Source organism: Enhydra lutris, unplaced genomic scaffold (genome assembly GCF_002288905.1).
Source record: "Enhydra lutris kenyoni isolate GAN:26980312 unplaced genomic scaffold, ASM228890v2 scaffoldscaffold13, whole genome shotgun sequence".
Classification (NCBI taxonomy): Eukaryota; Metazoa; Chordata; class Mammalia; order Carnivora; family Mustelidae; genus Enhydra; species Enhydra lutris.
The window spans coordinates 35,203,365-35,225,732 of record NW_019154097.1 but is presented as its reverse complement, the minus strand read 5'-3'; the positions used below and the strand labels follow the sequence as shown (position 1 = coordinate 35,225,732).

The window sequence follows — 22,368 nt, the reverse complement described above, 5'->3', positions numbered from 1 at the left end:
TGTCTCCATTTCCTTTTTATATTTGTTTCTTTGAATTAGGATCAAGTCCAGTCCAACGATGAAACTGCTTGATAGGTCTCCCAACTCTCTCTATAGATGACCCTTCTGTGTCTCTCTTACTCTTGTTGTTTCTCATAATTCAGTTGTTCTGTAGAATTTCCTGTGGTCTGGTTGCTGACTGCATTCCCATGTTACAGCTCCTAGGTTAACTTGGTCCCCCAGCCCTTGTTAACTTCCTGTGAAGTAAGAGTTGGGTCTGGAGGCTTGAGATTGATTTAATTTGATTTTTTTAAACTATTTATTTATTTGTCAGAGAAATCACAAGTAGGCTGAAGTAGGCAGAGAGGCAGGCAGATAGGGAGAAGCAGGCTCCCTGCTGAAAAGTAGGTTTTCAAAAATATTCTTGCACACTTCCACTGTGAACCCATTTCTTAGTTCTGCTAGTATTTTAGTGGATTCCTTAGGATTTTCTATATACCTGATCATGTATCTGCAGATACAGAGTTTTACTTTCTACCTTTTAATCTAGATGCCTTTTTTTCCATTTTCTTGCCTAACTGACCTGGCGAGATCAACATAAGCTTTTGATTCATCCATACGGTTGCATGCACTGGTCACTCTTGCCTTTACACTGCTGAGTAGTACTCCATTAAAGGAGTACGCTGCTGCTTACTGCTCTCCTGCCAGACATCTGGACTATTCCCAGCTTCGGGCTGTCATAAACAAAGCTGCTATAAACAGTAAGTCTTTTTGTGGACCTAGGTTTTCAGCTCTTTTGGCTAAATACCGATGACTGGAACTGCTAAACCACAAAATTAGTGTCTACTTAAGAAATTGCCAAATGGTTTTCCAAATTACCGTTTTATAATCCCACCAGCAACACATTAAGAGATCTATTTGCTCTAATCTCCACATTTGGTTTTGTTAGCTCTTAAATTTTAGTAATTTTAGTGGCTTTGGGGTAGTGTCATATTGCGGTTCCAAATTACATTTCTCTGATGACTAATAATGGTGGGCAAGGCTTCAAGTGCTTATTGGCCATTCATATACTTTGTAAAGTATCTGTCCAAGTACTTTGCTTAGTTTTTAAAGTTCTTTATATATTCTTTACATATTCTAGACAGAAGCCCTTCATTTGACACAGGCATTATAAATATTTTCCCCCAGTTTATATCCTGCCTTTTCATTTCATAACAACATTTTGATGAGCATTACTTTCTAATTCTGATGGGAGTCTACTTTTTAAATTTTCTTATTTTATGGTTAAGTGCTTTTTGGGCTCTAAGAAATCTTTACCTAATAATGGTTTCTTAACAGTGGCACTGACATTTGGGCTGGGTAATTCCTTGTTTTGGAGAGTTATGGAATGTTCAGCAGCATTCCTGGCCTTTACTCCCAAGATGCTGATAGCACCCCCTACTCATGAGAACCAAACAGGTCTCTGGGCATTGCAGTTGTGAAATTCCCCCCACGGGGGTGGGGGTGGAACTGATACCATCTGAGAACCACTGGTCTACAAAGGGAGCAAAGAATATTCTCTGCCTTTTTGCTCTGGTTATCATACATTTAACATCTCCCCATAACCACGTAATACATTATTTCCCTGTATGGCCTGAGTCTTTTTAGCTGCTTTAGAATTTTTCTCTTTGTATTTGGTTTTCAGAATTCTGCTTATCTATGATGTGTCTAGGTGTGGCCTCTCATATTTATTCAGCTTAGGGTTCACAGAGTTTCTTGGATTTTTGGATCCTTGTTTTTCAAGACATTTGGAAAGGCTTGGCCATTTTTATTCAAATGTTTTTTGTCTACTCCATTCTGTCTCCTCTCCTCCAAGGACTCTGATGACAAATATAACAGGATACCTGATACCATGTTACACAGGTCACTCGTGTTCTGCCCAGTGGTTTTCTCAGTGTGAGATTCATTCAAAAAATGTTGTTTACTTATTTATATATTAATTTAAAGCAGGATCCATGCCCAGCGTGGGGCTTGAACTCACGACCCTGAGATCAAGAGTCACACGCTCTACCCACTGAGCCCGCCGGGTGCCCTGTTCTGAGCTTCGTTTTAGATCATATCTCCCTGTGTTCGAGTTCACTGTACTTCTGTAGTACTCACTCTGCTGTCACGTCTAATCATTTTTAATCTCCGATACTAGATTAAATTTCAGATACAGATCCAGACCTAGTATTTATTTTTATAATTGCCAATTCTCTGCCGAGATTTCTAGTCAACCGTTCTTCCCTTCTCCTCTAAATCCTTGAGCACGACAGTCACAATAGTTATTTTAAAGTCTCTGCCTGCTAGTTCCACTCTCCGGATCATCCATACAGGTTGTTTCTTGCTGTTCTCTAAAATACGACTGTGGATGCCCCCTTTTATTTTTGCTTTTTCATGTTATATGTAATATTTATGCGGTATTTGTGTAAAATACATACATACATATATTTTGGTATACAAGACTTTGCGTGTAGACCAGTGGCGTGGGGACTGAAGAACACGGCTCTCCTGCAGCGCGAGAGGCCTCTCTTTCATCTGTATCCCAAAGTGAGTATGCAATCATTCACATTTCACTAAGTGTTGAGTTGATCTGGAAACAAGTCAAAGCTTGAAGAATGAATTCACCTCCGTGTTTGCTTAGGGTTTAAATTATTTGTCACAAGGCTGAGCCTGGAGCCAGGAGGCAGCTGGGCTGCAGTGTTACCTTTGGATTCAACAGTTCTGGGCAGTGAGAGATTGCAGGACTGTGCAAGTTCTTTCTGCTTTTCGGTCCTGCCTTTGTTTCTCTTCTCTTGGCAAAAGTGGGGGAGGGGTGGATAGGGAAGATTTTTATATTAAACAAATTACTGTTGTACCTGTAAGCCTTTCAGACTCCAATCTGTTTTGTTGTTTTTAAACAGAACAGCTTTATTGGGATATAATCCATATACCATAAAACTCACTGATTTTAAAGGATAAAATTCAATGGTTTTTGGTATATTACATTATTAGGTTAAGGCTGCATCAAAGTATCATTGTTATTTTAACCATGTAAGCATACAATTCAGTCGTGAGAATTATATTCACAATGCTGTGCAGTCATCATCACTACCTATTTCCAAGATTTATCTTTTCTTTCCTTTTTAAATTTATTTGGCAGAGAGTGAGCACAAGTAGGGGGAGCAGAAGGAAGAGGGAGAAGGAGAAGCAGACTTCCCACCAAGCAGGGAGCCCAATGAGGGGCTCGATCTCAGGACCCTGGGATCATGACCCGATCCGAAGTCCGATGCTTAACGACTGAGCCGCCCAGGCGCCCCATATTTCCAAGATTTTTCATCGCAAACAAAATTCTCAATCACTAAGCACTAACTCCCATTCTCTCCTCTAACAGCCACTGAAACCTCTAATCTACTTTCCTGCTCTATGCATTCAGCTGTTCTAAATACTTCACATACTCGGACTCATACATTATTTGTCTTTTTACGCCTGGCTTATTTTATTTAGTATAATGCACTCAAGGTTCATCCACGTATATATGAATCAGAACTTCATCCCTCTGGAAGGCTGAATAATATTCCATTTTATGCACAGACCATATTTTGTTTATTCAGTCATCTGTTGATGGACATCTGGGTTGTTTCCTCCTTTTGGCTACTGTGAGTAACGCTGCTGTGAAGACTGGTGAAAGGCGTCTCTTTGACTTCCTGCTTTCAATTCCTTTGGGTATATACCCAGTAGTGGAGTTGCTGGGTTATATGGTAATTCTAAGTTCAGCTTTTTGAGGAACCACTGACCTGTTTTCCACAGTGGATGCACTATTTCACATTCCAACCAGCAATGCTGGGTTCCATTCTTGCCACATCCTTGTCAATCAATACCCATTATTCTCAGGTTTGTTTTTTTAAATGATAGCCTCTGAAAGGGTGTTAAGTGGTATTCTCATTCTGGTTTTGATTTTCATTTTCCTCATGTTTAATGGTGTTTGCATGTGCTTACTGGTCTTTTAATTTACTTGTCTCCATTGTTGCCAGTAACTTCTGACTCCTTCTCTAGCCAGTACATCAGCAAGGCCTCTCTTCCACTTCCCAAACTCAGACCTGACATGCGCTCCCAGAATTTGCTATACCATCACACTCACCTACAACGGGCTCCCCTCTCTGGAAATGAATTCCACAAGGCTTTCTGCCACTCCTGAGTCCCACTGTGACAGATTACATTTTCCAAAGGTGGTCACTGTGACATTTCTAGACTCATGTGCTCTTCTAGGGTAAGAGGTGAAGCCTATCGCCCTCCTTTTACACCTGGATGGGATTCTGTAACTGCTTTGAAGAAGAGAACGCAACATAAGCGATGGTCTGTGACTAGGTCATAAAAGGTTATCTATCTTCTGCCTGGCTCCCTTTCTTTTTTGAAATTTCTCCTTGGAATCCAGCCACCACATTGTAAGGAAACACAGGCCACATGGAGAAGCGAAGAACTCCGGTTCCATTCTGAGCCAACGGCAAAACCAACCACGGGATATATACAAGTGCCACCAGGTTTGGGGGAACAGCATGAGATAATTCCAATATCCGTAGGATAAGTGTGATTATTACACTATCCGGATTTTGCTTGGTCCCGTAACAGGAGTTAAGGTCTTCTGCATCCCAGCCAGAATCTGCCTTGTATCCTTAGATATTTCTGAGGAGACTCCTCTATCAACCGAAACTGCATTTGTTTTTACAGTGCTTCTCATATGCTAGCCACAGTCCTAAGAACTGGGGATACAGCAATGAATACAACACAGAAGGCCTGTCATTAGGAAAAAACCTATGGACTTGAATTTGTGGCCCCTCCAACTATAAACGTAATGTCTGCGACAGAAGAATATGGGGGTGGGAAGGGTGGGGAGGAGTAACCAATACTGAGTTAATCACAGTAAGTTTATTGTCCCTTAGCTCAACATCATGCCTGTGAGTTCCCCCATGCCACTCCAGTTCGGTCACTTTTATAGTTGAATAAAATTCTCCTACAGAGTAATACTAATTCACCTATCCATTGGAATACTGGTCACATCTAGGATTCTGGTTTTTGGTTACTAGAACATTGTGGCTATGAACACCCCTGTATCCTGGGGCCTGTGTGCATGAGTTTCTCTAAGAACACACCTAGGAGTTGGCACTGCCAGTCTCCATTGGATCACGCCAAACTGTTTTCCAAGGTGGTTGTACCAAATGACACCCTCACCAGGAGTGTATGTCAATCTCCTCTGCTCTGCATATTCGCTGGCATTTGGTATTGTTGGGCTCTGAATTTTTGCTGTCGCACACGTGTGTGTATCTCTGTTGGTTTAATGTGTATTACTAATTGACTATCCTTCTTGGTCTTCTAAGTAACTGTTATTTACTTACTATGTTTTCTCATTTCCCCTTCTTTAAAAAACTGTGATAAAATATACATGAAACTTACTGACTTCAGCATTTTTAAGTATACAATTCAGTAGCATCAGGTACGTTCACAAGGCTGTGCAACCAACAGTATCTTTTTTTTTTTTTAAAGATTTTATTTATTTCTTTGACAGATAGAGATCACAAGTAGGCGGAGAGGCAGGCAGAGAGAGAGGGGAAGCAGGCTCCCTGCTGAGCAGAGAGCCCGATGCGGGGCTCGATCCCAGGACCCTGGGTTCATGACCTGAGCCGAAGGCAGAGGCTTTAACCCACTAAGCCACCCAGGTGCCCCTACAGTATCTTTTTTTAATGAAATCTTTTACCTGTTTTCTTTCTATTGTGCTTAAGTTCATAAATTTTATGTGTAGAGAGCTCAATGAATTTTGAAAGTGTTTACAACAGTCAAGATAGCAAACATTGTTTTAGAACTTCAGAAGACTCCTCTGTACCCCATGTTTAATGCCCTAACAGTACCCACCGTTGTCATTTCTATCATGCTAAGTTTTGCCTGTGTCTGCCTCTTTACGTAAGTGTCATCCGACAGTACGGACTCTCGGGTCCCGCTTATTTCACTTAACCCTACGTCTGCGGGACTTACCCAGTTTGTTTTGTACACGCACACATTTGATTTCACTGCTTTGCAGTATTCCACTGTATAAATATACCTCAACTTAATTATCCGTTCTTCAGCTGATGTGCATTTCGGTTGTTTCTTGCTTTTAGCTATTATGACTATGCTTCTATGAACGTCCTTATTCTTACCTTCTAGTGAACACAGGCCCTCACTTCTGCTGGCTACATATCCAGAAGTAAACATGTCGGCTCAAGAGGAATTTTTTGTGTTTCCAGTTCTGATAGTGCCAGGTGGTTTTCCAAAGTGGTTCTACGGATTTACACTGCCTTCTGCAACACATGAGAGTGTCTAGTTGCTACACTCCTCACCAATATTGGGTATTGTCAGCCCTTTCAATTTTAGCCATTTTGGTGGGGGTGTACTTTTCTCTTTTTGATTTGTATTGTTTATATATTCTGAATACAATTACTCTGTCAGTTTTACAGGCTGTAATTTTCCTATTTCATGGCTTGCTTTACCCTAAAATTAAGAGAGCCATAATTTTAGTGAAGTCAAATTTTCCTTTTGCCTTAAGAACATCCTCTAGAATTTCCTTCAGGTCTGCTAGGCATAAATTATCCCAGTATCTGTCTGAAAAAGGTCTTGATTTCCACTCTTTAGAGATGTTTCTTTGGTGGGGTTTAGAAATGCTAGGTAGTGGGGTGCCTGGGTGGCTCAGTTGGTTAAGTGACTGCCTTCGGCTCAGGTCATGATCCCAGAGTCCCGGTATCGAGCCCCGCGTGGGGCTCCCAGCTTCACGGGGAGTCGGCTTCTCCCTCTGACCTTCTCCCTTCCCACGTTCTCTCTCACTCTTTCTCAAATAAACAAAAAAAATCTTAAAAAGAAAGAAAGAAAGAAAGAAATGCTAGATAGCTAGACTGTCTCTGGCTCTGTCACCGCTGAGAAGTCAGCTGTGAGCCCCACTACTGCTCTTTTGAAGGTAACCCGTCTTTTTCCCGAAGGCTTTTAACATTTCATCTTCCTAGCTCTGCAGCTTCACTATGGTGGGTCTTGGAATCCGTTTCCTTTCACACATTCTGCTTGGTGTTTGTTGGACTTTAGAATCTGTGGGTTACTGTTTTCTACTGGTTTGGGATATGTGTCTTTTCTCTGATATTCTCACACTTCCTTTCTCTTTCTCTCCTCTGATGAAACGTGTTAAGTTTCTCTTTTCAGATTTTGCTCTCTCTTGTGTATTTTCCATCTTTTTTGCTCTCCATGATGCATTCCAGGTAACTTAATCTGACCTGTCTTCCAGTTCGAGGGCCACCAAACTAGAGTCTGTGGGCTCAGTCCAGACTGCTGTTTTTGTCAATAAAGCTTTATGGAAACACAAGCACGCTCACTCGGTTACTGTCTGCGGCTGCTCTCGTGCAGCACCGCGTAGCAGCACCGAGCAGCTGGGACGGAAACAGTATGTGGTTCTCTCAAAGCCTAAAACAGTTACTATCTAGGCCTTTACAGAAAACGTTTGCTGATCCCTACTATAGAACTGTTCTCTTCAGCTGGATCTAATCTGCTGGTTTTAAATTTTAATTATATTTTTCTAGCAGTTCTATTTGGTTTTCAATGTAGCTAGGACACTTATCTCCTACTCTTTACCAGTATGTTTAAGTTTGCCTTTTATTTCTACTAAACATGCAAAAAACAGCGCTGTTCTGTAAGTCTAAAAGTCTTTACAAATATACGTCTGATGTTTAGCCTGGCCCTTGCTCATAGTTCTTTGCTTCCTTTTGTGATTAATTTAGGCGTGGGAATCAGTGTCCTTAAAAACTGTCTGCAGCCTAGAGTGAAGTTACTTTTCTTCAAGGTGGGTCTATGCTGCTTCCGCCAGACATCCACAGACACCACCATCCCAGGACCCTGCCAGGCTACGTTCACAGGCGGAGACCAGCAAATCTGGAGACCCAGCTCATTGTGGGAGAGGGTCTCTTTCAGACTCCCTTCTTTGTGCATATCTCAGCTAGTGATTTCTGCCCCTTTGCCCTTTGGGGTTATTAAAAAAGGAAATTAAAATGTTCTCAGATTAATAAATGCCCTCATGGCAACATCGGCTCTTATGCTCCCATCACTTCTATAGGGACCCATTTTCTTTTCATTCGACTTGGTAAAATACCTTATTAGCTTGCCAGTGCTTTGAAAACTGTGGTTTTTATGTTTTATCCACCATTTTTAGATGTTTCCAGTGAGGAACTTGGTTTACATGACTTAACCTGCTGTTATCAGCTGGGAAGTTTCACTTCTCCCTGCCACAGATCACAGACCAGGGCAGAGCCCGTCTTCGAAGGAAGGGGAGCACAAAGAAAACGTCTTCCTGAAGATGGGGCAGAAACATCTAATAGGTCTGCCACTTCGTTAGTTAACGGACATGTGCCAAGCCCACCTTCAGAAAGCCGCCATTGTCTCTGATACAGAGGGCCTTTCTTCAGAAGGACTCCTCAAGGGGTTACTATGATCTGAAAGCAGCTGGCATATGATGTAACAGTACATTTACTCTCTCTGGGCCCTCGCCATCCTCATCTGTGGGATGGAGACAATAACAGCCCCTACCTCATAGAAGCAGTAATGATTACGTGAGTCCATTTACGTAAAGCACTCAATACTGTGCCCACACGTAGACAACCACTAGCTGGACAAGCTCAAGGAAGTCACCAAAAGGAGGGTATATAGCTTAGTCCAGGGACCCTGGATGGTATTGGTTACATATTTTTCTTGTTGCTTAAATAACCATTTAAAAAGGTAGCTATTGTTAAATTATTATTATTATTATTATCAAAAGGAAGCTATTCTTAACTTCAGAACCTTAAAACACACACACATACACACACCCCACACACACAAAGGCTGAGGAGTGGACTTAGCCCATGGACTGTGGTTTGCCAACCCCTGCTCTAGCAGAACGGGCAGAGGAGGGATGGAGACCAGGCACTGAGCTTTTTAAGTGCTTTCCTAGAGGACTGTCAAAGAAAGGTCAAAACCAGTGATTCTCTCGAATCAGAGGCTGAGATTTCTGCTGCCCCAAGGGAGCTAAAGAAGGCCGAGCCTGAGAACTACGTGAGGCTGTTCACTGCCACTGGGCACACGGTAGAAACTGCTTACATTGTATGGGAACAAGGTGGATGGGTCTGCTACATGTTGACGCGAACAGAGGCAAACATATGTTATTTACCTGGCCAAATACTGTTCCACCAGTGCTGGCTGCTTGACCAAACAAAGAACCGGTATTACTAGACCCAAAACCTGTAAAATGAGAAGAGAACAAGTTTAATTTGGATAACTCGTTCACAACATCAAGTATTTTGTTTGTTTTTAAATGGCATTCTGGTGTACTAGGACACCTGATAATACATCACCTCATTTCTTTATAGGCAATAGAGAACATTAAGAGTAAATAAAGACCTTTGGTCATGGCTAACATTTCATAGTAGCAGAAGCTCCAAAGTCCTGAGGACTGAATCCTTGTCTCCTACTAAACCCTGGTGGGTTTAGCGGCTGATAATTTTCCTTAGGCTTAGCTGTCAAGGAGTCTTTCCAATGACGAACTTAGTATCATGAGTAGTTTTACTCCCTGGTTTCCTCTGATCTCAAATAAGAGATTCCTTCGGGGTAGTTCATCTTCCTTCTGGGTGGCTTGAGATGGTTGAGGCACTGCTCTGAACAGGGCCTGGGAAAACTAGCGGGGGGACTGTGTATTTTACCCAAAGAGCCCTAGACAAGGAGTTAGAAGGCTGGAGTTCCACTCTGATCTCTGTCACTGATCTACATAGCTGAGCTCAAGCGAAATTCAATCGCTCACTCCTCCAGGCCTGGAGCAGACAGCTCGGCTACCTGTCTGCATTGTTACTGAAGGAAAGATTTCTTCAGAGGTTCTCAATTGCATTCGAATGGTTTGATTACACTTGTGCGTGAGGGATTCTCAAGTTCAGACTTCAGAAAAAAGGATGCACCCGAGGGCGTGTTGAACACCCTTCTCTGCAAGACTCCTCGGGCTTTTCCCCCTGCCCGCCCCCTCCTCCTTGTCATCACACTTCCTGTAAGTTCCACGAGCCAAACAGCCTCCCGACACGTGGCAGGTAGATCTCAGGACTGTCTTACAGCCCTGTGTCCTTGTAGCTGAACTTAGTGGGAGCTTAACAAACATTTGTTGGAAGGCAGGCAGGAAAAAACTTCCTTCCTGATAAACTGAGCCATTTTCAAATAAATAATCACCAAATGAACGAATGAGCAGTTATTTGAAATCTTGCCCACCAAGAAATCACTAATCCTTGTTTCTTCCCCCCACGGCCTAACTGCTCAAGAAGTAAATGCCTTTCCTAAGATAATGATCAGAAAGTGAAACTTAGAAGCTATTTCAAATTATGCTATTGAAAACTTGGGGAAGTGAAACAGCTGCCAAAATGAGACACAACTAACATTAAAAAATAGTAACATTTAAAGATTTTTGTTTTAATTACACGGAAAATAAGAAACAAACCCAAGTTTTCACACGTCAGGATCTGCCCTTCCGACAAGCAGCACGGCGTCAGAGGAAGCAGGATATAAAATGCCGGCAGGCAGCGGACTAGGACGAGGCGCTCCGGAGTCTGGTTCTGGCTCCACGACTAGCATCTCATGCCATGAGATCGGTCTCCTCGAGGCCAAATTTAAATTTAAAGGTTCCAAATTTAAAGGTTCGTATTTATGCGTCATTCATTACTTGCCATGACCTTACACTAAAGATGCCTGTGTTTTCCCCACGCAACAAGCACTCCGGTGGCTAAGAGACTGGAGCGTCTGCTGAGCAGCAAAACTGCAGTGACGGTGACAAGGCCCAGGACATTCCCGAGGCCACCGGGTGCTCTTAGCACCCTTCTTGAATTTAGAGTCTTTCTTTTGTGTTCCCTTCCTTTCCTTTAATTCGAAAGTACTACAGGACTTTTGCAAATGTTTCCAAATAATGCGGAGGAGAACAAAGGGAGTCTTCTGTAAATTCTTACCTGAAGCTTGACAAAAGCTAAACCCAGAGGATGATGCCGTCGTGGTGGCGGATGAGGTGCCACCAAACACAGAGCCTCCCTGCCCGAAGCCAGGACTCTGCCCGAACGCAGGAGGGTTGCTCTGGCCGAACAGCACGCCCCCCGTGTTGGCAGAAGACTGGCCGAATGAGAAGGAGCTGGAGCTGCTGGCGCCAGAGGAGGCACCGAAGACGCTGCCGCTGGCGGACGTCGGGCTGGAGGACACGGGCCGGCCGAAAGCAGGTGCGGGGCCGAACCCAGGCTGACTGAAGGAAAAGCTGCTCGCGGGGCCGCTCGCTGACTGCCCGAAGGCCGGGGCCTGCCCAAACGTCGTCTGTCCGAAGACCCCGGTGGCTGAGCTGCCGAAGGCAGGACCGCCAAAGCCCGAGCTGCTGGCCGGTGGTGTGGCAGTCGCCGTGCTGGCCACGCCGCCCGCCTGCTGCCCAAACAGGCTCTGGGAGGTGCTGGCCGCCACCTGCCCAAACACGGGGGTGGCGGAGGGGGCAGTGGCCGTGTTGCTGGTGAGCTGGCTGAAAGCCGAGCTAGAGCTGGCAGCAGGTGGCTGAGTGAAGACAGAGGAGCCCGAGGTGGCGGTCCCAAATGCTGCCGCCTCCGTCGCCGGGCTCGGAGCAACGCTGGCAACAGAGCTGGAGGTCGTTGGGGGAACCGGGGTCTCAACGGCCACGGGGCCGGTGCCTGGGGCTGCAGCGGCCGTGACAGCGGGCTGCCCGGGTGCCGAGAGCACGGGAGCAGGAGACGCCGGCTCCGTCTTGACATCAGGGACCACAGATGCTGCCGGGGTGGCCTCTGCACTGGGGGCCATGAGACTGGGACCAGACGCTGCAGGGCCGGGGCTGCTGACCGCGGGGGGCACAAGGGCAGCTTCTTTTTTAACAGAGTCGGACGCCTGTAGAGGAGCTGGGGGGAGGGGGGCTGACGGGTGCTGTCCGAGAAGCGAAGCTGTGGATGCTGCGGCCTCGCTGCTGTCTGGCTTCTCGGGTGAAGCCGAGGACGTGGCCTCCTCTGTGCTCTTCGCAGAGGACACGGGCAGGGTGGGAGCGGACACTGGGCTCAGGAGGCTACCAAACGACAAGGTGGGGAACGAGGTGGGAAGGGAAGCGGCAGTTGTCGCTGATGGAGGGGTGGACGGGGGCACTGTACTACTGGTCTGCTGGCTTCCAAAGGAAAAACTGGTCTTGCTACCACTTGGGGCCGTCCCACTGAAACCGCCCACCGCGGGGGACGCCGTGCTGGTGAGGGGCAGACCGCCGAAGATGCCAGTCGAGGAACTGCTAGTGCTTGTGCCAGCCGCCGCAGGTGCCCCTGCAGCAGCGGTCACAGAGGAGGTCACGGGGGGCTCTGCGTGCTTCCCTAACATGGGAGAGCCGGGAAAACTAAACCCCGATGGGACGGCTGACGTCGTGGTCGGCTGGGTGCTAGTCAGGCTTGTGGACGGAGCCTTAGCGGCTGGCTTTGTAGCATCGTCTGCTTGGCCAACACGCAGTCCTGAGAAACTTCCCAGGGTCTCTCCAGCCAAAGAACTTGGAAACAGAAGCTCTCCCAACTTGGACGGTGGAGTTTCCAGCTTGCCAGAGGCAGCAGAAAGAGCAACTCCAGAAGGGGCCGCGGGCCGGCTGCTGGAAGGCGCAGGCTCGGCGGGAGAGGCTCCGGCGCCGGGTGGCGCTGTCATCCCAGACGGGGGCGAGCTTTCAGCAGTGGGCTCGTAAAAGGGCTTGCCTCCCCCGCCAAATGAGAATGCGTCGAGCTGGTGTGACTCCTTAGTTGGGGGTGTAGCCCCTGGAGAGAAAAATAAATTAGAAAGTGGGTTGGACTTAGCAACACCTGACCTGTCACATTCCCACGGACTGTGTCCAAGCCCAGGTCTCTCTCCCCTTGATACGGTCGGGATGGCTGTCCTGTGACAGCGCTCTTCCTCAGGGAAACAGAGTGCATGCTTCTCCACAGCAGGGCTGGCTCTGAGTGAGCTCACCGAGGTGAGAAGGACAAATATCCTTTTGATGACCGTTCCGTCATTATGACCGCTCCGTGTTAACAAATAAACCATCCTATCTAGAAGGCATGAAATTCACAGCATTATCCCAAAAGAGAAATAAAACGGCATCTTCTCTCGCTTTCCCCTGTGTGTGACTTCCTAAATAACACTCTTGACGCCATGCTTGTCCATGGACCCCCCTGGCCACTTGATCCAAAATGGAATTTCCTCCTGTGTCTTTTATGGGCCAAGAAAGTGTCAGTCCACAGACAATTATTTTCACATATAATGTAGGGCTACGTCCTAGTGCTCACCTCAGGAAGCAGCTCTACAGAGGGCACTATGGTCTAGTGGTCAAGGACATGGGCTTGGGAGCTGGGCACTCTGCCACTTGCTGGCGGTGCAACTCTGAAAAAGTTAGTTTACCTCTCTGGGCCTCAAGTTCCCCATTTGGAAAATAAACACAGTAACAGTAGCTACCTCAAAGATCTGTTACAAAGATTAAATGAAATATTGGTGAAGCCCTGACAAGGCCTGGTCAAACAGTAAGTAACCAAAATTGGATAGTTAAAGGTAAAATTAACCCACTACAGTGTTTATTGACGTTTCTAACTCCATATTGTTCTTGGGAAGGCTGCAAAGCCCCAACTTCCCACGTACAATTTCCCAAAAGACCCTGTATCACTGCTGTTGTACTGTTACTTATGGTTTCAGGTTGTTTCTATTCTTGTATTAAGTAAAACGTTTACAGAATTACCACTGCATTTTATGAGTTTTTTACTTATGGCTTCCGACAGTTATTATTTTGTTCCTCTTAATCTTTTTATACCACTGAGTTGTTTTTCCTCTAGAAAGTAGGACAGGGAAGAGATGGGCCTCGAGGGTACTCTGCCATATCTAAGTGGGCAAAGGTTACAAAAACAGTTTAAGAATCACTATTCTAGAAAGGAAGGAAACCACCAACCCTTTAAGTGCCATACACAAATCAGGTTTAGGAAGTCTGCTAATGCTTTCGGCCCCCTAATTTCCCTCCAGATCTTAAGGGATCCCTGTTTTACTAACGCCTCCACCACTTAGGTTGGCACACAGAAAGGACTCAAAAAATATCTGTTGAATGAACAGATGAAACATGGCCAATGCGTTATTTTAGGGAAAATCTAGAAATGGCCTAAATTTACCAACAGGTAAACGGGTTAAGTAGTTCACGGCATACATACAAGATAGAAATTATGTAGCTATTACAAATAACACTTATATAAGATTTCCAGTAATACTGGAAAAGTTGAAAGGGATGGTGTTAAATGAAATAAGGTAGAAGACAAAAAACCCAGAAGCACATATAACAGAAATGCAGTAACTGAGGGGTACAAGGCATGATTCTACAATATATCACTTTCATAATAAGAGCTTGTTTTTTAAAACAAAAGAAAAATAAACTTAATTGCTTAAACTAAGAACTGGAAGGCACCTAAAAAACACATATGGTTTCTTTACAAGTCCTAAATTCTTTTCAACATTAAAAACATGCCAGTTGATAGATACGTAAACAACACACCAGTAACACACCAGAGGACCAGTGTGTTTGCCAACACCTTATGCAGGAGAGAAGATGAACGGTCTCTTACAGATAAGAAGATGGAGCAAGACATTTTTATTCACACGTTAATATTCACATTGAAAGCACAGCCTTGCTTTTCCAGAAGCAAATCCTTTCCTTGTTAATTTAAAAAGTCAACAGACGCCCTCCCCTTTAGTTTAAATCCAGCTTATTCTGAATGCACAACATCGACACCGAACTTACTGCAGATGCGTTAAGCAAGACTCAGCAGCAAGGAAAATGTCGACACATCTGTATGAAAACCCAGCATTCGTTTAGAGGAAACACAAAAGGACGGCTGCGCCCCGCAGAGAGAGACCGTACCTTGTGTGGTGGTGATGTTAGAAGACGGGGTTGGTGTGATTATCCCAAAATTAAAGCCAGTCCTAGGGAGCGTAAGAAGAGAAGTTAAAGAGGAACAAATACCTGGGGCACAATACTGCCCGTTTAATGTCACATTTTACAACTTAGTCACACGATCCATCTGCTCATAGGAATTTACAACTGAGAAGATAAATGACAGCAGAGTGAAAGTATGATCTCAGAGGGAGTCAAGGGCTTAGAAGGACGGCCGGGCCTTCCATGGCAGAGTCTGGGTGGGGACCTGCGTCCAGGAAAGCTAAGGAGCAGTCATGGAAATGCACCGGGAATGTCCATGCAGGCATGGTGGTGAGGGCAGATGGCATGTCTCATGATGGAGGCAAGGGAACCGGGCCAGGGAGAACCCCATAAAACCCACCGCAAGATCAGAGAGCTTGCCAGGAGCATGCCACACTGCCAGGGGGCATGGAAGAAGGCAGGAAATAGAACCCACCACCCCTGCTGTTTGGACAGAACTCTTAGTTCTCAGCTGGGAAAATTCGGTTCAAACCCTTTCCAGACTTTTTATCAAGCCCTCTCTCCTGTTGTAGATTTTCTTTAAACTGTGAGTAAAGACACCATGGCCAAAGGAGAAAATTCAGCACATGCGTGAACCAGAAGAGACTACTCACTGTGACAGAAGTTCAAATAGCAAATTTAAAACCATAGTTCCAAAACATGAAGGGCCAAGCATATCAAACAGTAATATAAGGATTTTGGTTTTTCCTACCCATCCCTGCCTTCCACGAATGGACAAAGACCATCAAAGAGGATGTGTTCAACATTTTATCATATTTAAAAAAAAAAAAAATCCTTCCTTTGACCCAACCTCGGGGAAGGAATTTTATCTAACAGAGGTAAGCCACTGACCTAGTGACCCCAACTTTTGGGAAGATTACCCGTTTACAGAAGTGAGGATTCGCCTTTGTGAAAGTAGCAGTAACTCCTGGCACTGACCTACTCTTCAAAATTGGCTCCAAACTATCTTTGAGAAGTGTAAAACACAGTGATTGACAAAAAGAAGAAATAATATATAATATCCCCCCTCAAATTCTATTCTAACCCCTTCCTTGCTCTTAACGTGTTAGGTTGAATGACACGAAACACATTCACATCAGGGGAGAGACCGTGGTTAATTTGATTACAGTCACAAAAGCATGAAATGGAAGAGCTCCAGAAGCTTTCCTAATGGAACTGAGCACGCAACCCTCCAATGGCAAAAACAAAATCTTTGGACAGGTTTTTGTCTCTACTCCACAGAGCCTAGCTCCCCGCTGCAGGCACCTTCCACAGGATCCCACACAAGTGCCCCCAGCACAGAGAAGAGCCCTCTGAGGTTAATCCAGGCTCCCATGGAAGAAGGTTAGAAGACATTTGCGAATTTAAAAATGACTCAACTTTACAAGTACAGCCATCATTACTTTTAGAAAAGTGAACAGGAACATCTCCCCTTATCTATGTAAGACCCAGATTTTCCAATGGCTACTGTCTTTCATCACTTCTCTCAGTTTAATGTAGTGACCTCTCAAACAGTCAGGCCAATCCAAACGTCACACCTCGGCCCCAAATGGTGTGAGAAGGCAACTATGTCAGGGTGAATAAGCTGGAAGACCAATCACAGAATCTGACACAGACCTACTACCCAAAGAAAAGGAGGCTTATCCTGAAAAACAGAGCAAAGAAATATATAGTAACACACATATAAACTTGAACTGAAAATGGGAAACACAGCTGGCCCTTGAACAATGCGGGGGTTAGGGGCACCCACCCCCACGCAGTGGAAAATCTGTGTATAACTTTTGATTCCCCAAAACTTAACTATGAATAGTCTATTGTTGACGAGAAGCCTTACTGACAACGTCAACAGCTGATGAACACGTATTATACGCATTATATCCTGTACCTTATAATGCAGTAAGCTAGAGAAAAAAAATACTAAGAAAATCATAAGAGAAAAGACATCGTACTGTTTATTGGCAAAAAGCCTGTGTGTAAGTGGGCCTGCGCCCTTCCCACCCGTGTTGCTCAAGGGTCAGCTGTAGATTGACAACAGGACAATAAGCGGCTGCTACTATCGTCGGACGCATTATTGAAGTGATAAGAACTCCAGGCTCACACACAGTTAATAAGCAGATAAATATACCTCTGACTGTAAGACTGGGGGAAGCTATCTATAAGGTTGCTGGCGATCTGCCACGAAATTTAAGTTCATTACTGACCCTGCTGGAGAAAATGAGAAAGACTTGCTGAGGTGCCCAGCAGCAGGCGGGGGAGAAGTCACAGCTGTTTCTATCTTGGCTGCCCCTGGCCCTGAAATCGTGGGAAAGAAAATAAGAACATTACAAAAAAGCTGTTAGAAACACCGTTCCAGTTTGAGGGTCTGTGCGGCCCCAGCCTGCGGGCCCCGCTGTGCTCTCCTGGTGGGTCGGGTCGGGGCCAGGGCAGCGGGTGTGTTCCAAACTCGCGAGAAGGCCTCTAAGCTCGCTCGTTGGCCTTGTCAGTGTTAATTCCAAACCAACACACACCCCACCCTCCTTTCCAAAAAAGCTATCAAAATGATTCCGGTGCAGTTTAAATAGAAACCTTTGAAAGTAATTTTATAATTTTATAAGCTATAATTTATAATAAAGTTTTGTAATTACAGAAAAGTAATATATATTGAAGGAAAAAAAATCCAAAGAAAAATAGGGTAATATGAGAAATATGTCTGAGTAATGATTTCATGGCCATTTACTTTCTCCCTACATCCCTTCATTTCTCACAGAGGATAGTTTTATATTTAACAAATAGGTTTCTTTCTCCTTACAGAAGTAATACATGATTGCTGTAATGCCGAGAAGTGTAGAATGCTCAAAGTGCAACCCAACCTCTTCCTCACGTTCAATTTCACTGTAAGTACTCATGAACAGTTCGGGGGATTATCGTCAATCTCCCTCCTATTGCTCTACTTTAAAAGAGGGAGGGAGAGGGACACTTTATCTAAAAAGCCCAAACTGGGGTGCCTGGGTGGCTCAGTTAAGCATCTGATTCTTGATCTCAGCTCGTCTTGATCTTGGGTTCCTGAGTTCAAGCCCCAGGATGAGGTCCACGCTGGGTGTGGCGCCTACTTTAAAAAAAAAAAAAAAGCCCAAGCCAAACCAAACGGAAGAAAAAGTACATTCTCTTCAAATGAGTCCAAGGTAGATATTAGTGAAATTATTTTAAAAACTACTATAATGTAGTGTGGTGTGTAGTAAGGATATTCAATGCAACCTTGCTTATACTCTTGAAAAATCGGAAACAGTCCAAACTATCAGCACAGTACTGGTAGACCTGAGCAGTGTCAAGCCCTAGGCTCCCGCTGATACAGTGAGGTAGAGCTGTATGAGATATGGAAAGATGAACAGAGTATTTAGCGCAACGGGAAGAGGGTTAATACATACAGGAGGATATGGCCATTTTCCTTTGAAAAACGTCACTGAAGTAACCTTCCAGATATACAAATTAAATCATTAAGGGCTGTTATTTCTGGGATACGAATTTAATGGGCAACTTTCACTTTCTACATCATCTCTCTTCCATGTAGATTTCTTTGAGCAACTATAATAGTTTTATAATCAGAAAAAACAATGAAGGTATTTCCATTCTTAAAGAACCATAGAGGTTTCAGAAAAAAAATGTTTGAAGAAACTTTTGGTAAACTTTTAAAAAGCATTTCTCAGGGACATTTTTCTGCCTCCAGAAGTCCTTTTCCTTTGATTATCCAGCAAGTGAAAAACAGAAGTAAACGGTCAGCAATGAAAGACAGTATTTCACAATCGCTGCTACGTGATGCATCTCAGAAATGTTGAGGCAACCACGCTAACTGGGTAAGATGTGCGTGAAGCCAGTTCCTTAGGTTTCCTCGGTTCTTAAGTTCAGGAGTGACAAAAAGCCCTTTAGAGCGGTCCATGAAAGAAGCTGGGATATAGGGTCTTTCAAAAACTTTCTAAAACATTAGCGAGAAATGGAAACCAACTTCTTAATTTAATCCTAAATGACTCAATAGTCTTTGGCAACTCTGCTCAGTTTTTCCTTCAGTTAACTTTAGATCCCCGTGGAGAAGTGCTACATACCTCCTTCCCGTGGAGAGCTCGCATGGCAACAGTGGTGGCTCAGCACTGATCCAAATTCTAGAATACACCTTTGGCGTACACGCTAATGGCTCTCCTGAGTGCAAGGACTACTTACTGAAGATAAACCCAGTATCTAGTCAGACAGCTTTCGGTTACAGAGAAAGTTGGAATGACTGTATGGCTGAGCAGGGATGACAGAAAGCAGGCTGCTAATGTGCGGGGTTCTGTCGCCAACAGAATCTGCCCTGAGACCCACTTGAGGGCATGAATGAAAACAAATGCTAGAGTCCCAGGTGGGGCGAAAACTCAGAGCTGTGGGAGGCACAAGACCCCTGAAGCAGAAAGTAACACATGCCAAATTAAGGGTAATAAAAAAGGCGCCAACAGAAGGGGACGCTGAGGAGGATGTCACACCAACATCAGGTTATGTGTAACCTTGTGTTTCCAGGTGGTTTGGGCAATGTGGACCCCTGGGTCAAAGCACCAACGGGGATGACAAAAACTACAAGTTTTAGTTAAGAATGACTAAGCTTGAGTGGGTACTGGGAAGTACGTGAGGTCATAAAATCTGATACTGACATTTACCCTGACCTCTTCTATCACAACACATCTGTTTTACCTTCTGCATTTTACCAGCTTTGAATTTTCACTGTGAACCAAGAGGATTTTTCATCCCTTTTAGTAGAACAATACAGGTCATGTACCACTCCCTTCCCCTCTTGACTTTCCAGCAAGGCTGGTGACGACAACACTGTTGCTCCTTTTTAGGAAAAGCATTTCTAGGAAGATTTTTCTCCTACTGCGCTCAAATTTCAGAAGTGTGCAGAGCTGATGAAAGGCTCACTGATTTCCTGGAGACTGTTCATTGACTGAGGCCTTCCAAAGATCTCTTCAATAGTATCCTATGTCAACTGCCTCTGTGATCTAGAACGCTGAACTGCTGTGTGTATAGGGGGAGGATCTTTTGCCTTTTTTTTTCACTAAAGTAAAAACGCAAACTGACCTGAAGCTTTATCGCCTGATGACAGCTGACCAGACACTGGTACGGGTGCTGCTGGCTTCGGGGAGTTTATCAGCGATCCCTGTAACAGAACACAAGCAGAACATTTATGTAAAACCACTAGCCATCCTTTAGAAAAGAAACATGTAAAAGGAGAACATCATTAAAAAGTAAGTATAAATACTTTTATTTAGCGTAATTTTAAAAATCCTTACAATTTAAGTATTTTTAAATGCCTGCTGTGTCTAAGGGCGTACTAGAGGATGGAAACAGGAATATCCTGCAAGCTCCAAGAATGCAGTCTTGCCTATGCAGTTATTTTCCCAGTGCCCAGCACAGTGCCTGGCACACAAGAGGCACCAGATTATCAGGCAGCTGAGTAAATGAATGAATGAAATGGGTGCTGGCTCTCAATAGATTTATAGTAAAATAAAAAACCAAACTGTTTCACTTCTCCATCTCTGGACAATGTTCTTACTCATTTGTTATGATTTATGCCTACTCAGGTGTCCTCCAAGGCCAACATGGAACCCTCCAGACGCATGACCAGATGCTAACTGCTTAAATGCCATTTTAAGTCATGGCAAACGAAGGCTCAGAGCCATGCTGAGAACTCACAATAGGCAAATTCTAACGTCTAATCTCAAACACAATCCGAAATGATTCATCTCAGAGACATGGAAAGTAGCAGAGAAAGCAGAGAAATCTTCTTAGGGAAGATGTCAGAGATAGCTTAAGCTACCTTTCAGCCATCTCTGATTATTCTTTTCTGGTTTAACTATTTACAATATAACCTATTTTTGTAAAAAACAGTGTTTATCAGGTAAAAACCTAAATGTAGACATAATGAACATTACCGAAGAGGCAAGCTCTGAAAAATAGACATTGTAGGAGAAGCCAGAGAAGCTGCTCCCCAGGCACTGATCCTGAAAGGCGCAGTGTGAGAACCACAGACGGGAAGAAGGTATGAGAGCTGGGCTCCAGCTCAGGCTCCAGGATTTACTGGTCGTGTGAGCTTGTATCACTTGCTTGTGCCCAGCTTTTCCTCATCGGTGAAACACACTTAAATACCTGTCCCATTCTACTGCACACGGCTGTCGTGTGGTTTAATGAAGATCATGTTAAGTGAAAGTAAATTAGAAACCGAAATAACCCTCACAATGATAAGGTATTAGAATTATGACCCAAGATGTCCAATGGCATGAGAAAACAGACTGACATACTAAGTCAAGACCGGCATAAATTATAGGGAAAGGATCACAGGTCTTTGTCGGACTTACAGTTTGTTTAAACGAAGTCAGGACTTAAAACAGGACTGTCTTCGGTTTCAAAGACAGACACTGCATGGCTGTTCAAAAAAGTAAAAGTCAGGAAGTCACCTGCTTAGCCTGGTTAGCAGCCGCCGGGGTCATCGTGGGGTGAGAGGTCTTGGCTGCAGAGTATGGCACCGAAGAACTGGAAAAAAAACAAAACACAAAAGCATATGCTCAAGAGAAAGGCATGTGGGTGGAGACTGAATTCATTCTGGAGCCCACCGTCTAGCCAATAAATGATACCCATTTTGGGCAAAATATGTCAGGGACCCCAACCAAAGTCATGTGACACTTTTCTGAAGAATATATGCTTTAAATAAAATGCGAGTCTTCAGCATAAAAATCAAAGCAGTGAGCTTAAAACTTTTTTTTTTTCTTCCTGAAATCCTAAGAAAAAAAGTTAAAACTATTCAGAAGTAGAGCTTTTCCTTATCTGGACAGTCAGCCTACCTTATCCTCTCCCTTGCCCCCATCCCAAGTTCCAAGACTCTGTGGGACCTGATTCTCTTCTCCAAGCCTGAGAAAGTGCTCGAAAGGATCCATGGGATGTCAGGAACGACTGTGATATATGGCTCTGGGGTGGGACTCAAAGAGGAGACAGAGACCGCCCCCTCGAGCCCAGCGCCCACGAGGCCAGCACACGAGACAATCAGATGCGCTCCATACCATGCAGCTCGCACCTTCGCTGAGGTCTGAAAGTGTATCCACTATGTACGGAAACGAGATCTTTTGTTAACCCTGGACACAGTAATGCAGTGAACAGTTACTTCAGTAATTATTTAGTGTCAGCATGTGAGGGAACAGACCTGCCTGCTTAATGCAATCATGGATAAAAGCTCTATTCCCGGCTCCTGGGAGCAATGTGTTCACCTGTCCTCGGTCCAAAGCAACTCTGGTAAGGACAGCAGCACTACCTGTAGGATCTAGTTTTACTTTTCCAAATTCCCTAAAGTAGGGAGGATTGTTATTTTTCCACCAAAAAATTAACTCAGAAGAGGA

General features: G+C 44.4%; 1 protein-coding gene across 6 annotated transcripts in view; it reads right to left on the bottom strand.

The window, feature by feature from the left end:
- Positions 1-22,368, bottom strand: part of LOC111145520 (nucleoporin 214) — a 99,547-nt gene that overhangs the window by 19,031 nt on the left and 58,148 nt on the right. For 4 of the 6 annotated variants that reach the window (XM_022500413.1, XM_022500410.1, XM_022500412.1 and 1 more), the window contains exons 25-30: positions 21,436-21,511; positions 20,060-20,138; positions 17,182-17,272; positions 14,927-14,988; positions 10,995-12,809; positions 9,188-9,258 (exon numbers count right to left, since the gene is read on the bottom strand). In XM_022500413.1, the coding sequence (XP_022356121.1) occupies positions 9,188-9,258; positions 10,995-12,809; positions 14,927-14,988; positions 17,182-17,272; positions 20,060-20,138; positions 21,436-21,511 (2,194 nt within the window). The remainder of the gene's footprint in view (positions 1-9,187; positions 9,259-10,994; positions 12,810-14,926; positions 14,989-17,181; positions 17,273-20,059; positions 20,139-21,435; positions 21,512-22,368) is intronic. The other 2 variants (XM_022500414.1, XM_022500415.1) reach the window with 1 other exon arrangement.